The 14,336-nt window shown below is 39.6% G+C and overlaps 1 protein-coding gene across 3 annotated transcripts in view; it reads right to left on the bottom strand.

Moving 5' to 3' along the window:
- DCX (doublecortin) overlaps positions 1-2,272 on the bottom strand; it is a gene marked incomplete at its 5' end in the record, with an annotated part of 108,570 nt that extends 106,298 nt beyond the window's left edge. For 2 of the 3 annotated variants that reach the window (XM_079124696.1, XM_079124697.1), the window contains one exon: positions 1,894-2,257. In XM_079124696.1, the coding sequence (XP_078980822.1) occupies positions 1,894-2,257 (364 nt within the window). Of the gene's footprint in view, positions 1-1,893 lie in introns of all 3 variants that reach the window. The other variant, XM_079124698.1, reaches the window with a different exon arrangement.
- Positions 2,273-14,336: the final 12,064 nt, after the last annotated feature.

Below are 14,336 nucleotides of genomic sequence, written 5' to 3'. Positions count from 1 at the left end.
CACCAATCCTCTCCCAAAACACACACGCACGCATACACACACGCGCGCACATGCACACACACACACAAACACACATAGATCCAGGAAGAAAAAAATCAATATGTGAAAAATGGATTTGGGGAGAAATCTGTGCCTAACACCTGTCTGAAATCAGATAAAAGAATATTCCAATCCTTGTTCCAAATACAGTATCACTTGGTTCGGTATTCTGCCCTAGCATCTGTGATGGTCTTTAGAAGATCACAGCTAATGGAAATGAAGACATATTGGATGATTCAGGGTGGTTTGTTTGTGAAAGTTATCAGAGAAATCCCTCAAATTTGACTGAGATATGGATTTTACAGTAACAAAGACACACACCCTATTGATTACTCTGTTGGACAGCTCCCTCAACCTAGCTTCAAAACCCTTTAAGTCTGCCCTGCTCACCTTTCTTTCAAGAAATGCACTAGAACCTCCAATCCTTTGATGTTCAGGAAAGGCCTGTCCATTCTGCATGTGATCTAAACCTCCTAGGCATTGCTTTTCAAGGTCATTATGTAAAAGATCTCAGACTTGAACCCTGAGACTGAGATGTCACAACCATATGGACACTTTTTCTTATAAGTAACTGGCCCAAATCACTTTACCTGACTACTTGGGAAACAGTAGCTACACGAGAGAAATGGGATTTTGTACAAGGGAAGCCCTCATGCTCCTTTGTCTGGTAACACAAGAAACCTAGAAGCAGTGAAGCAAAGGCAGGGTATTCCCAACAACAAGTCATTAAGTGTGTGGTTTCTCCTGCCTTGTTGGCCATTTCATAATTTGGTCTCCCTAGAGATCTATCTGCTCTAAACTCACCTTTTCTCAGGGAATGAAGGGAGGGAGGGGGAAGGGTTAGGTAATGGGGGAGGGGTTTGAGGAGGAACATTTTCATTATCGCCATTCCTTGAAGCTGTCCTTTAAAGCACTGTATCAGTTTAAAATAATTACATATGTCGTACCCACCAATTTAAAAGCAGGGATAGGGGAATATCATCAATATAATTTATCCAATAATGTACAATATTAACAACACAACCTGAGATCTATTTTCTAAGTGATCACAAAAAAGACTTTATGGCTGAGCAAGTTTTGATAAGAGCTGGGATTTCCCCTATTTTCAGGTGGATACACAGGTTGTCAGCATTTTCAGCAATCTAGTCAGAAAATTCAGTTGCAATACCCACATCTAGAGAAGATTTAAAAGGATTGAGGTAGAGTGAGTCAGTTCCTATTCTAATAGGAATGATCTTTATTAAAATACCAGGCATACCTACAGCTTCCTTTGGTATTTCTCCCAATGATCTCAGCTTCAGGGACACACCCTGAAGTGGGCTTTTTAGAAGCAACAGCTGAACAGTGACCACTTACCTAAAAGTATAATCTTCTGTAAATACGTCCAGGAAGTCCTGTTTTTAGGGTGTATATTTCCAGTGAATTGCAGTTCACAAATAATTTTTCAGTAGTTCAAAGGAAATTTGTGCATAATAATTTCTCTATTAACGCAATCAAGTGTCCTTCCTTGTTACACCCCTGGTGATTTCATGGTCTGACTTAATAATGCCACTTAGAGCTAATTATGAACAAGATTCACTAAACACCACAATTCAGATTTTCATTTGTATTGCCTGGTAGATAAGCATAATACATTATCACCACCATCTACACTTCAATCCTAGCAGTGACTGAAGCCCATGAAGAGTGATAGCTAATGGCTCTGTTGATGTCTATAGAATCAAGTCTGAGCATCAGTCAACCCGAGGTTTTGAGAAACACATTGCCTAATTTCTTTCAGTGAAATCCAAGAATGTAATCATAACCAAGGATGCCCTTTCCCCCCAGGGACCACCACCCACTACCTTAAATTACCTTCTTCTAGTTCATCCATACTTCCAATCTTCCTGGATCCATCAATGGTGTAAATGTAACGCACTCCCTGAGGCAGATTGATGTTGTCAGACAGAGATCGAGTCAGGTCAGCCAACAAAGCATCGAAGCTGCGAAAACGGTCAGAAGACACAGCGTACACAATTCCCTTGAAGTAGCGGTCCCCATTGCGGTAGAAACGTACCTTCTTGGCTTTCTTCTCGTTGCTCAGTGCCTGCAAGGTTCTGGTTCTGTAGAAGCTACAGTGGGCGCTGTGAGTGGGACTGGGCAACCCATTCATTCGTGAGCCTCGCATGTTCCTTGATGTTTTATCTCTTTCGTCAAAGTGTCCAAAATCAAGTTCCATATTTTGATGGAACCTCAGAGACCTGAGTGTTGGAGAAAGGGGTGGGGATAAGAAGAGGCAGAAAAAAAGGGGTAAGGAGAAAAAAAAGAAAAGAATTCAAATATTAGCCAGATTCAGATATGCAATCTGCTGCTTGTGAAAAGAACTGGTTGAAGAGAGGCTGTGACCCATCTGCTGCTTGCCCCTGACCTGCAGGAATATTGATCTTAATAGAGAAGAAGGAGGGGCTGGGCGGGGGTACTGGTGCTTGTGGGGGTTGGGACTAAGAGATAGAAAGGGAGGCACTTTTGGCACTGTTCCAAACAGAAGAGGGAGGGATTTTGAAATAGCTTAAAATCCTGGAACTTACTAACAGTGGCTCCTATCAAATTGTAACTTCGGGCTAAATACATTAAAACTGGCATCTGTTTCCTCACATATGCCCACATGACTAACAGTTGTAAATGAATCCATAGCCTGACAAAATTCCCCTTGAAGACAACAGAAGGAGCTAGCCAAGGTTAGCATCTCCAGCTTAGGAAGCGGTCTTTGCATCTCAGTACAATGACTATGAAGGGGAGTGTTTTAATTTTATTCCAAATCCTTTTTCCTACTCTAATGTGTGCATCCCCTCCCCCAGAATAAACTAGAATTCTCTTTTAAAGGGACAGCCTCCAGGGAATAGCCAGTGTCTTTGTGCTATTCATCAAACCCTCTCCCCACCAAGCTGGTGCAGCTATCAACATTCATAAGAAGAAATATGCTGAAAAAAAAGGATCAGAAAAAAATGAGTTATTTAACAAGTTATTAGTTCTGTTTTCCTCTTTCTACCATTTGGTCACAAAATCCTTTTCCCTCACCCCAGGTGCTTCAACCCCTCCCCACCAATGCAGCAATACCTCTTAATGAAATAATTTAATTGTTGAAAGATTCTCAAACGAGTCCCTGAACAACATATGGGACATTTAGAAGCAAGCACACCTTTCATTGTTCTGGGTTTCTACCCTGACTGAAGGGGCATTTTGCATTCACAGCAGACAATTCACCCCAAACTTGTCTATTGCCCAGGTGCATTTGCTAAGGTTAAAAATGGTTATCTGTCAGGCTTTGATGTTTTCCCCTTCTGTTGAACCCTACCCCCTTCCAACAAAACCCCAAAATAAAATAGTTTGTAAAAAAAAAAAAAAAAAGCACAGTGTAAACATGAAACCAAACACAACCAAAGCCCCAAATGCTAGAAAAGGTGGTTACATTCTAGGAACCAAACTATTAGCATGCATCTCACAGATGGGGATAAAAGGACTCACAAAGCAAGCAGGGCTCAGCTGCTATATACTGCCACATCAAAATATTTGCAAGAGACCAGGAGATCAGGAGATAAAGGGGGACTGGTGCCTAGTGGGCTTGTCAGACTCAGTCCCCCTTTTTTCCAATGTCACCGTGACCTACGCTGAGCTCAGCATTGTCTCTGTCAGACCACCTACAGTAGTAAGACCCCACCTCCTCAAGACAAGTAGTAAGCATTTCCCCAGGTGAGCCAATAACGGTTTGCTTTGCTTTAGGATAAGAGGTGATATTATCCTAAATTAACATTATAGTGAAAACAAAGGAATATCAAACTCACTTTTCCAAAGGAAAATCCCAGGTAGAAGGCTTAGGGAAAAAAATCCAGTAGAATAAAGCAAAAAGGGATAAGAGAGAAAGAAACTGAGAGAGAGAGAGAGACAGAGAGAGAGCACTTTGCCTTGTGCTTGTCCCCCTTTGACATCTGTTACATTCTGCTGAAAATCACTCGAAAGCCCCACTCACCGGTTTTCTGCTGGTTGGGTGGAGATGCTGAGAGAAAGAAAACCAATCTCTCTATGCCTTTGTTGTCTGAGCTCCAAGCAAGAAATTCCTGCCAGGGTGGATAGATGCCTTCTAGGTCCTAGTGCCTTGTCCAGCTTCTCCCCTGTTATTCAGGCTTAGTGAATCCCCCCCAACCTCCTATGATTAATTACATGCTTTTTTTTTTTTCAATTCACAGCCTGCATTAACAGCTAGAAAGGTTTCATTTATAACCAACAGGAAATTGCAGGGTAGCAAAAAGATTGCACAGGCAAGTTCAGAATGCTCTCTAATGAGCAATGTGCTAGCCCTTTCTTTTAGAAAATTGGCAATTTCACTTGGCCAAAACCTTGGCCTAATCTGCCTGGAGGCCAGACTTGACAGCCAAACCAAGCTTCATAGAAATTGTAGCTCTCTTCCTTAGGAAGAGAAAACAATCAAATCTGCAAAATTTTTAAGACATTTTAGTTCAGATATCCAACAACTGGTTGTTTTTTTCTATGAACTCAGTGGAGTAGACTAAGAGGGAATAGGAAAGTAACAAGACAAAATATTTCTAGAATTGCATGGAAGGTAAAGTTGGAAAAGGACACCCAAAACACTTTAGACTGGTATAAGAATTTGTTTAATTAAATCTGCTTTGTTTGCTTTTAAGAGTTTAAGAGTTCAAATACAACCCATAGATATTTCCATGTGAAGTGTGTTATCTACATCATAAATATTAACAAGTCTCTCCTCAAACTGTCTATATGTCACTAACTGGCTTCTTTATATCATGTAAGTTGTCAAGAACAAAGAAGCATTCAAACTGAACTCATTCGATCAAGCCAAACTATAATACAGAAGAGAAAGATGAGAAACTAAACAGTGATGGGGGAGTGCTACCATATTCACAATTGAGACTGCATACATAAATGTGTAGAAGTCTAAAACTATCCTGTTTCCATTTTTGCTTGGCTTCCAGGAAGTTCAGCTCTAATAGCATGCTTCCAAGTGAGACTATTTAAAAATGATCATCTTTCTTCTCTGGAAGCTATTTTCTCAGCAAAGCCTAAGCTATCATATCAGTTGGGTGGACAGACACAAGGGTACAATGTACCCAGTTAAAGTTCCCTTAACACCTTGCTGCTGCTCTCCTGGTTATTCTGTCAGAATCTCAGATGAATCTGAGTGTCTTCCTTGTTCTCTTTCACATGTAATTGCCTTATGTTTTGGACACTTCTTGAAAAATCAGACTTATTCTGGTCAGGAGCAGAGAAATATCAAGGAATAAGAGCATGAAATATGGAAATTCCAGCAAGGTTAGTGTTTTAAAACTCATTTGTTATATATTGTAAGTATTCAGTAAGTGTGACACAACTGATTTTGCATCAGAACTCAAAATGGCCTTATTTCCGGTGAGGATATAAGAATGGATGGGATGATAAAACTTAAACATGAATGATTTGGAATAGATTGTAGAGGCAATTTCCTCATGATAAAGGCTTTGAAACAACACTGTGGATGCTGCCAATGTCTTTAGTAGACAGCCTAGGATAAATGAATTTGCTTTGTATATAACAGGGATGGACAAGACCAACACTTCTCAGCATGATGCTAATAGGTGCTTTTAGAAACAGAGTCTATGGTCGAAAATGTTGGAAAAGTGATGGGCTAAAGAAAATTAATTTTCTTTATCCTAAAATTTACCAAGGCCTTTAACATACTTAAAATATAGCACAGTCTCCAGGATGAAAAATTAATATGAAAAGACTTCCCTTCTTATTTTTTTTAAGATCAGAACCTTTATTTTCCCACCGAGCATGCCAAAATCTAATGATTTGTCAGGGCTGGGGTGGGGGGACTTTTGCAAAAACTTGTCTAAATCATCTCACAAAGATATGTCTTCTCAAAGAACTCTCAGCTGTCACTAAGGCCCTTTTCTTCACTTCCTCAGAAGAAAAAAGGCAGTGACAGAAGAAATGAACTCAACTGCATCTTTAAATATGGAAATCAATTTAAAGACCAAGGAAGAGTCATTGTCAAAGTCTCAATGGAGTAAGCAGATTGAAGGGAAAGAATAGAAACCCATTGTGGGAAATTGAGCAGTAAGACCTTTTGAGTAATTACCATGTGCCAAATACTACAGGCAAGATACAGAGTAGGAGAAATCCATCAGTGCCCATTGAAGAGCTTGAGGACACATTGGAGAGACAGGATACCTTGCAAAAATCATGAAGGAGAAGGGCTTAGTTCTCTCTTGATATGCTGCATTCTGGGTTAATCAAACTCAGACTAACAAACAAGTTCAGGGAAAAAAAAGCTTATCCATTACACACACACACACACATACACACACACACACAAACACAAACAAATTGTCAGTTTATTGTTACCTATCAGAAGAAGAACAGAGTATGATCTGTTGTGTAGCAACTAAGCAAATAGCAAAGGAGGTAAGAAAAATATATAAACTAGGTAGATCAAAAAACTATAAGGTACCTAGAAATAAATTACAAAATGTGAAAGATCTTTCTTGAGAAAATAGTTATTAAAGAACATAACAGAAGCTGTGAATTAATGCCAGATGATGAGAATGGATAGCAAGATACAATGCTGTTATCAATTCTTTCCAAAGCAATCTATAAATATAAAGAAATTCCAGTTAAAAATTCCAACCGGAGTTTGTGAAACCTGAAAATTGATGTCAATATTTTATGAAATTTTAATTTTGTTTGGAAGAATACAGAACTCAAAGAATAGCCAAGCCCACTGTAAAAAAAAAAAAAAAAAAAAAAAAAAAAAAAAGGAGAATTAGAAGTTGATGTTCACCCTACCAAGATTTATTATAAAGCTATATGTAGGAATGAAGGTAATGTGGTATTGGCCAGAAGGACAAAGATCAATGGAAAGAAATAGATATCAACACCAATGGCACCTTGCCATTGGTAATGAGCCTAGACTTGTAGCCAGACTACCTGGGTTCAAATTCTGACTACTAATTATTAGGGGGTGACCTTGGGTCACTTAATTAATCTCTCTGTACGTCAGTTCACTCATCTGTTATGCAGGAGTGATGATAATAACAACCTATCTCAGTTGTGTTGAAGATAACATGAACAAATATACAAAAACCCTAGCACATATTAAGCATGATATAAAAACTAGCTTTAACAATCCTCCAAATATTCATGTTCCAATTCCCTCGCTTCTTTCAAGACTTTACCCAAAGGTCAACTCCTCAGCAAGATCAACCAAGATTGCCCTACTTAAAGTTACACCTCTACAGAGTGGGAGAAAATCTTTGCCACACACACTTCAGATAGAGCACTAATCTCCAGAATCTATAAAGAACTCAAAGAACTTTACACCAAGAATACAAATAACCCTATCAATAAATGGGCTAAGGAAATGAACAAGCACTTCACAGAAGATCTGCAAACAACCAACAGATATATGAAAAAATGTTCAACATCTCTAGCAATAAGAAAAATGCAAATCAAAACTACCCTACAATTCCATCTCACCCCAATTAGAATGTCTATTATCAAGAATATAAGCAACAATAGGTGTTGGCGAGGATGTGGGAAAAAAGGTACACTCATACATTGCTGGTGGGGTTGCAAATTGGTGCAGCCAATTGGTGCAGTATGGAGGTTCCTTAGAAAACTTGGAATGGAACCACCATTTGGCCCAGCTATCCCCACTCCTTGGCCTTTGTCCAAAGAACTTAAGATCAGCATACTACAGTGACACAGCCACATCAATGTTCACAGCAGCTCAATTCACAATAGCTAGATTGTGGAACCAATCTAGATGCCCTTCAATAGAAAAATGATAAAGAAACTGTGGTATATATACATAATGGAATATCATTCAGTCATAAAGAAGAATAAAATTATGGCATTTGCAGGTAAATGGATGGAGTTGGAGAAAATCATGCTAAGTGAAATAAGCCAATTCCAAAAATCCAAAGGCCAAATAATTTCTCTGATAAGTGATTGATGATATATAATGGGGGAGGGGGGAAGTAAGGGAAGAATGGAAGAAGGATGGATTATGTAGATGGAAATGAGGAGTGGGGAGGGGGCGGGGGAAGGAAGATAATAGAATGAGACAAACATCATTACCCTATGTATATGTATGATTACACAAACAGTATGACTCTACTTTGTGTACCACCAGAGAAACGATAATTGTACTCCATTTGTGTACAATGAATCAAAATTTAAAAAATAAAGTTACCCCTCTCTCTCAATCCAGCACTCGAAATTTCCAAATTCACTTTGTTGAATTTCTTTTGAATTTCATTTTGTTGAGCTGTACAGAGTAAGGAAGGTATGGAGTGTTCAGCAAATGGTATTTAGACAATTTTCACATGAAAAAATTTGTTAGTAACCCACCTTACGTCATACATAAAAATAAATTCCAGATATATTAAAGACCTGAATATAAAGAACAGAACTTTAGACCAGGGGCAGTAGCCCACACTTGTAATCCAGGGAGGTTGTGGCCAGGGAGACTGAGATAGGAGGATCCCAAGTTCAAAGCCAGCCCCAGCAACTTAGTGGGACCCCAAGCAATTTAGTGAAACCCTGTCTCAAAATAAAAAATAAAAATGGGCTGGGATGTTGCTCAGTGGTTAAGCACCCCTTGGTTCAATCCCTGGTAACAAAAACAAACAACAAAACTTTAAGAGTATTAGAATAAATTTTTTTAAATTATCTTTTAATTATTGTGGTTAAAAATATTTTCTTACACACAAAAAGCAAAACTCTTATGGAAAAAATATTGGTAAATTTGATTATAAAAAAATTCAAAGCTGCTGGGCACAGTAGTAATCCCAGAAGGTTGAGACAGGAGGGTCACAAGTTCGAAGCCAGCCTCAGCAACAGTGAGGTGCTAAGCAACTCAGTGAGACTCTGTCTCTAATAAAATACAAAATAGAGCTGGGGATGTGGCTCAGTGGTTGAGTGCCCCTGAGTTCAATCCCCAGTACCCCAAAACAAAAACAAATCAAGGAGATTCCTGCTGTGCCTGGTTCGCTGACAGACCTCCCGGCTCTGGTGTGTTTCCTTTGCCGCCAACACTCATCATCCTGCTCGGCCCCGTATTCTCCTCAGGCAGGCCCTTTGGACCTTGTTGCCTGAGAGGGAGCAACAACTGGTGCCCCATGTGAGGAAGACGAAGTCGCTGACAGGCCAATCAGGCTCCGGGTGAGTGTATTCCCATAAAATATGGGACAGTCCAATTCCAAATCTGACCTCTCCTTGACTCCCTTAGGATTCTCCTTAGAAGTAGAGGATTGGAACTCTCAGATAGCCAGGCATTTCAGACCTGGAAGTTCCTCACTAAGGCAGCCCTTTGGCTGCCTGAAGCAAACTTGTTTGACTGGTCCACATGGGATCCTGTAGAACAACTTGTTAGGAAGAGGGAAATCAATTTAGGGGAGGGTCCCCCATTGGGAGTCTGCCCTACATTATCCGCCCTTAAGGCCTGCTTCTCTCCAGGACCTCCGAAAGGGGCCTCCAAGGTTCCCCCCTGTTGGGGGCTGTGCCATGTTGGCGGCGCCAGGATGGCGCCTGATCACATCAGCAGCGAGGAGGTTAATTGACATAAGCACACTCAGGTGATTTTCTCGTCCACGCACACAATGTATGCGCATGTGTTCTCGAGCACTAATTGTGTGCTCGGATTGTCTTGCCTAATCTTTGCGTAAGAGGCCCTGCTCCCCGCGTCCTGGAGGTGATATAAGCATAGGCAGAGTGAGACAGAGACACAGCAGCCATTACCAGAGAAGCAGGAGAAGGACACACGTGCGGTAGTAGCCAGAGAAGACACGCCACAGCAGCCATTAGCAAAAAAGCCAGAAGAAAGAACACAGCAGCGAGTAGGGGCAGCGGCGAAACAGAGAAAAGCCTGTCTTTCTTTCAAAGTTTCTCTCTTAAGCAAAGTTTCTTTCTCTCTGATAAGCGGGGTCTCTCTCTCTCCTCTCAAAGCAAGTAAACCTCATTTCCTCTATCCTCTATAAATGAACAAGCAAGAAAGCAGTGCACTAAAGAGAAAGATAGAAGTGCCTCAGTTTCCACTCCACCACCCATAAGACCCGTGCAAGTTGTTGCTGCAAGCGGTCACAAATATCCATGGATTTTGGAACCGCAAAGAGCCAGCGACACCTCCCAAAGAGCCTCTGCCTCCGGATGGTGGGAAATATTCCCGGCAGCCATTTTATGATACTGGGCAAGAACTCACTGACTCTAACCTCCCCGCTCCCTGTACGGCCTACCCGGTAAATGCTAAAATGTTAATTTGGGAAGAAATGACTACTGATCACAAATTGGCCTGTGCAGGGATGAAAGATCGCTCCATGGGAAGGTGGATAGTGGCTACCAAAGATATTGGCACACAGCTTCCGCAAGCAAGTGGGCAGATGGAAAGCAATTCCTTATCTTCAAGTCTCTCCTTTCTTGCGCTTCTATGCTCTTCCTGCAAACTCCAACGCCTCCTTCTTCTCCCCCTCTTAATCCCTCCTCCTCCTCCAACTTCGACTCAGCTGTTTCTGCTTCTATTCCCCAGCCCAGCCCACCTAGTCCTCCTGCCACGAGGTCCCACATATGCCGGTGTGGAGGGAGTAACCAGCCCAAACATCAGTGGCATGTCCCAGTAAGAAGTATGATATAGCAGCCCCATTCCCCACAAGTAGTGGGAGATAATTGTTTCACAATTTTCTGCATCCAAACCTGAATTGAACCAGCAAAAAGGGTTAAAATGCCCTAGGCATCAAGTTTCTGCTGGAACATTTTAGCCCTTCAGATCCAGATCTCAGTCAAGGTTTACATTGAAATGTAAATGGAGAAGTCAGAAGACTCAGTAGGAGACTGGTCTCAAATCCAAGGGAAAAAAAAAAGAGTCTTACCTAAACTCCAGCAAAAATAAATTTTATGGTGCTTTAACTAAAGTAATTAACAGCCATATCATTTTTCCAGGACTCTTGTTTTTTTTGAATTCTACATTTTTTTTGAGCTCATGACTTTTTGATCAGTTCTATTTTTTTATTCAACTAGAGTTTTTGAACATCTGTTACATTGCAATGGAGATTCACACATAAAGTTACAAGGCCTTTGATTTTGTGTTATTTGTATGTCATGCTGTCTGATGTCATGTTTTATCTGTATCAAAATTGAGCACTCCTAAAATTAAAATTTAAAAATGGATCCAAATATTTTTAATTCACGTGATTTAAAAAGGTTCAATTTAAATTGGGTAAACTAATAGAAGTAAAATATCTTTAAAATTAACTCACAAGTCTCTAGGTGGTCAAACTAATAAAATGTTGATGTTTACCTGTCAAAAAAAATCAAAGCTTCTGAAGACAAAAGAATCAAAATGTTAAAAGTAATAGACTTAAGGTGTTTGAAACAAATATAACTGATAAAATATAAGTGTTTCTGTATATATATATAGACATGTAAAATTATATACATACAACTATGTATGTAAAGTTACATATATATTAACATATATCTAAAGTTATATAATATCAATAAAAGGTAAACTCCAATAGAAAAAATAGGCAAAGGGAATGTCCAAGTAATTCATAGAGAAAGAAACCCTAAATGGTCAACAAATGTGAAAATAAGCTCACTCTCACACATAACTAGAGAAATACAGGTTAAAAGAGCAATTGTGTATTTTGCGACCATTAAATTGATATACATTTTTAAAGAATGGAATAACAAGTATAGGCAAGAATAAAGAACAACTGGAATTCTCATACTGTTAAAGGGAATATGAACCAGTACAGTTTTGAACAGCAGGTTTTGCCAGTTACTGACAAAGTTGCAGAAGCACATCAGCCTGTGATACAGAATTCTGCTTCTAAGTATCCATGTGCTATGGATCCAATGCATGTGTTCCTTCCAAATTTTATATTTTAGAACCCCATACCAAAATATGAAAATATTAAAATAATATGAAAGTATTAAGGGCTGGGACCATTGTGCAAGTGATTAAGTCATTAGCACTCCCCCTGCTCCTCCTGAATGGAATTAATGCTCTTAACAAAAGATTGAAGCAAGTGCCTTAGTCCCATTTTGGCTTTTCACCTTCCACAATGTGAAGATGCAACAACAAGGTGCCATACTGGAAGCTGAGAATGACGCCTCACTAGACACCAAATTCGAAGATGCCTTGAGCTTGAACTTCCCAGCCTCCAGGGCTATAAGAAATCAATTTCTAATATAAATTACCCACTCTACGGCACTTTGTTATAGCAGCAGTGGCAGACCAAGACACCATTCTAGTAAATCTCTCATACATGTGTTGAAGGAGACAGTTACAAGTATATTCAATAAAGTATTATTTGAAATATTGAAAAAAATAAAAACAACCCCAATGCCAATCATTGACATACTAATTTGATTAGTAATTGTTTATACACAGAATGCCACACAGTGAAAAAGAATAAAAGAGAGCTAAGTTTAAGTGGTGGTTATAGTGAACTGGTTCCAGTGCATTTCAATGTCCTTCTAGGTTTACCTTTTTGAGTTGGAGAGGTTGGAAAGATTAAAACTAGATACATTTTTTTTTTTGAGGTTTTCTTCTTTCTGGTACTGGGAATTGAACCTAGGGCTTCCCACATGCCAGCCAAGAACTCTACCACTGAGCAACATTCCCAGCCTGAAAAATTACATTTCTTTAGCAACTTAGATTCCTCTGATTATATGCATTTGCATGAGGATTATAATGGGACAGAGCAAGGCTGGGACCATCTTTCTGCTGCTTGATTATATTGCCCCTGACAGATGAAGTCATGGAAAGCAAGTATTTTTCTGCAACAGCATTGCAGTGTCCAGCTAACAACTTTTTGAGTGTCAAAAGGCCATTGCTATGACAATAGTGACTTTTTGATCCCTTCATCAGTGATGTATTACTGGTCTTGATGGCCTCCTGACTTCTTCTCTTCCTGATGTAATAAAGGTCCTGCTTCTTCAGAATTCCAATCCTAAGCAGACAGCCTGCTCCTCCAGCCCTTCCATCAATTTTATAAGTACCTAGTTTCTTACATTAAATTCCTTATTCTTAAAATAGCTTGACTCTTGTGTTTCCTACAACTGATTCCTGAGTAATAAAGTGTTTATACCAGAAATAATTTTTGGCAACAGACCACCAAGGATGGATGGAACTCTGCGATTGCTTATCTAACTAGTTCAGTTTGAAGGCAAAGTTTTGAAAGACCAAGTAGCTGCTTCAGCAGAGTTTGATGATGATTATCAAGTCTGAGCAGTGTGGCTATTTCTGACTGTGCTAGAGACTTAAATAATGTAGCATGGTCAGGGCTTAAAATTTTCAACTCTAGGCACAATTGAGAATAGAGAACTTTTGCTGGGCATGGTGGTGCACACCTGTAATCCCAGCGGCTTGGGAGGCTGAGACAAGAGGATCGCAAGTTCAAAGCCAGCCTCAGCAATGGCAAGTCACTAAGCAACTCAGCGAGACCCTGTCTCTTAAAACAATACAAAATAGAGCTGGGGATGTGGCTGGGTGGTTAAGTGACCCTGGGTTCAATACCTGGTACCCCCCCAAAAAAAAAGAATAGAGAACTTTTATGACTTCCCTTAACTAATCTTATATTTTGTAGGCAAAGAGTGCATAGCCTACAATCAGACCCAGAGTCCAATTTTCCATGTGGATGAATTACAGCATAAGTTGAATTCCAATCTCTCCAAATATCTTCTGTGAGTGTTAAGGCATTAGTGGGGTAAAGTATTGGAATGGGAACTTTTTGTTTATTTCAAATAAAAACAACATATCCTGAACTCAAACACTAGTGAACCACTTCTGTCAGCAGAGGCAGCCCATTTCCTATGACTGATGAAGCTGATCCTACCTTGATAAGACGCCAGGTAATGGCCTCCAGTTCTCCTCATTCCCCATCTTTATCAATCTAATGCTCTCCAGACCTATAACAAGAGTCAGATCCCAGTATTGCTCAAGGGAAATTGTTCAAAGCTTTGTCCAAGAAGGGAAAGCATTATATACTAAAATAATTATAAGGTTTTATGATTTTATACTGACAAAAACCTAAGAACTATGTGAGTTAATAGAATCTAAGGAATAATGGAACATAATTTTAGACTATGTCAAAATCATCACATTTCTTATGCTTATTAGAAAAGTTTAGATTTAGCTCACACTACAGCCTAGAGTGGGTCTAACCTCTTTTTAGACCAGTTTTTGGTCAAAAACTGAATTCATTAATACCTCAAAGCTCTCAGTAAAGTTGAAACACTAT

This window comes from Sciurus vulgaris (assembly GCF_902686455.1).
Source record: "Sciurus vulgaris genome assembly, chromosome: X".
Classification (NCBI taxonomy): domain Eukaryota; kingdom Metazoa; phylum Chordata; class Mammalia; order Rodentia; family Sciuridae; genus Sciurus; species Sciurus vulgaris.
Note: the sequence above shows the minus strand (reverse complement) of the source record. Positions and strands in the feature narration are given on the sequence as shown.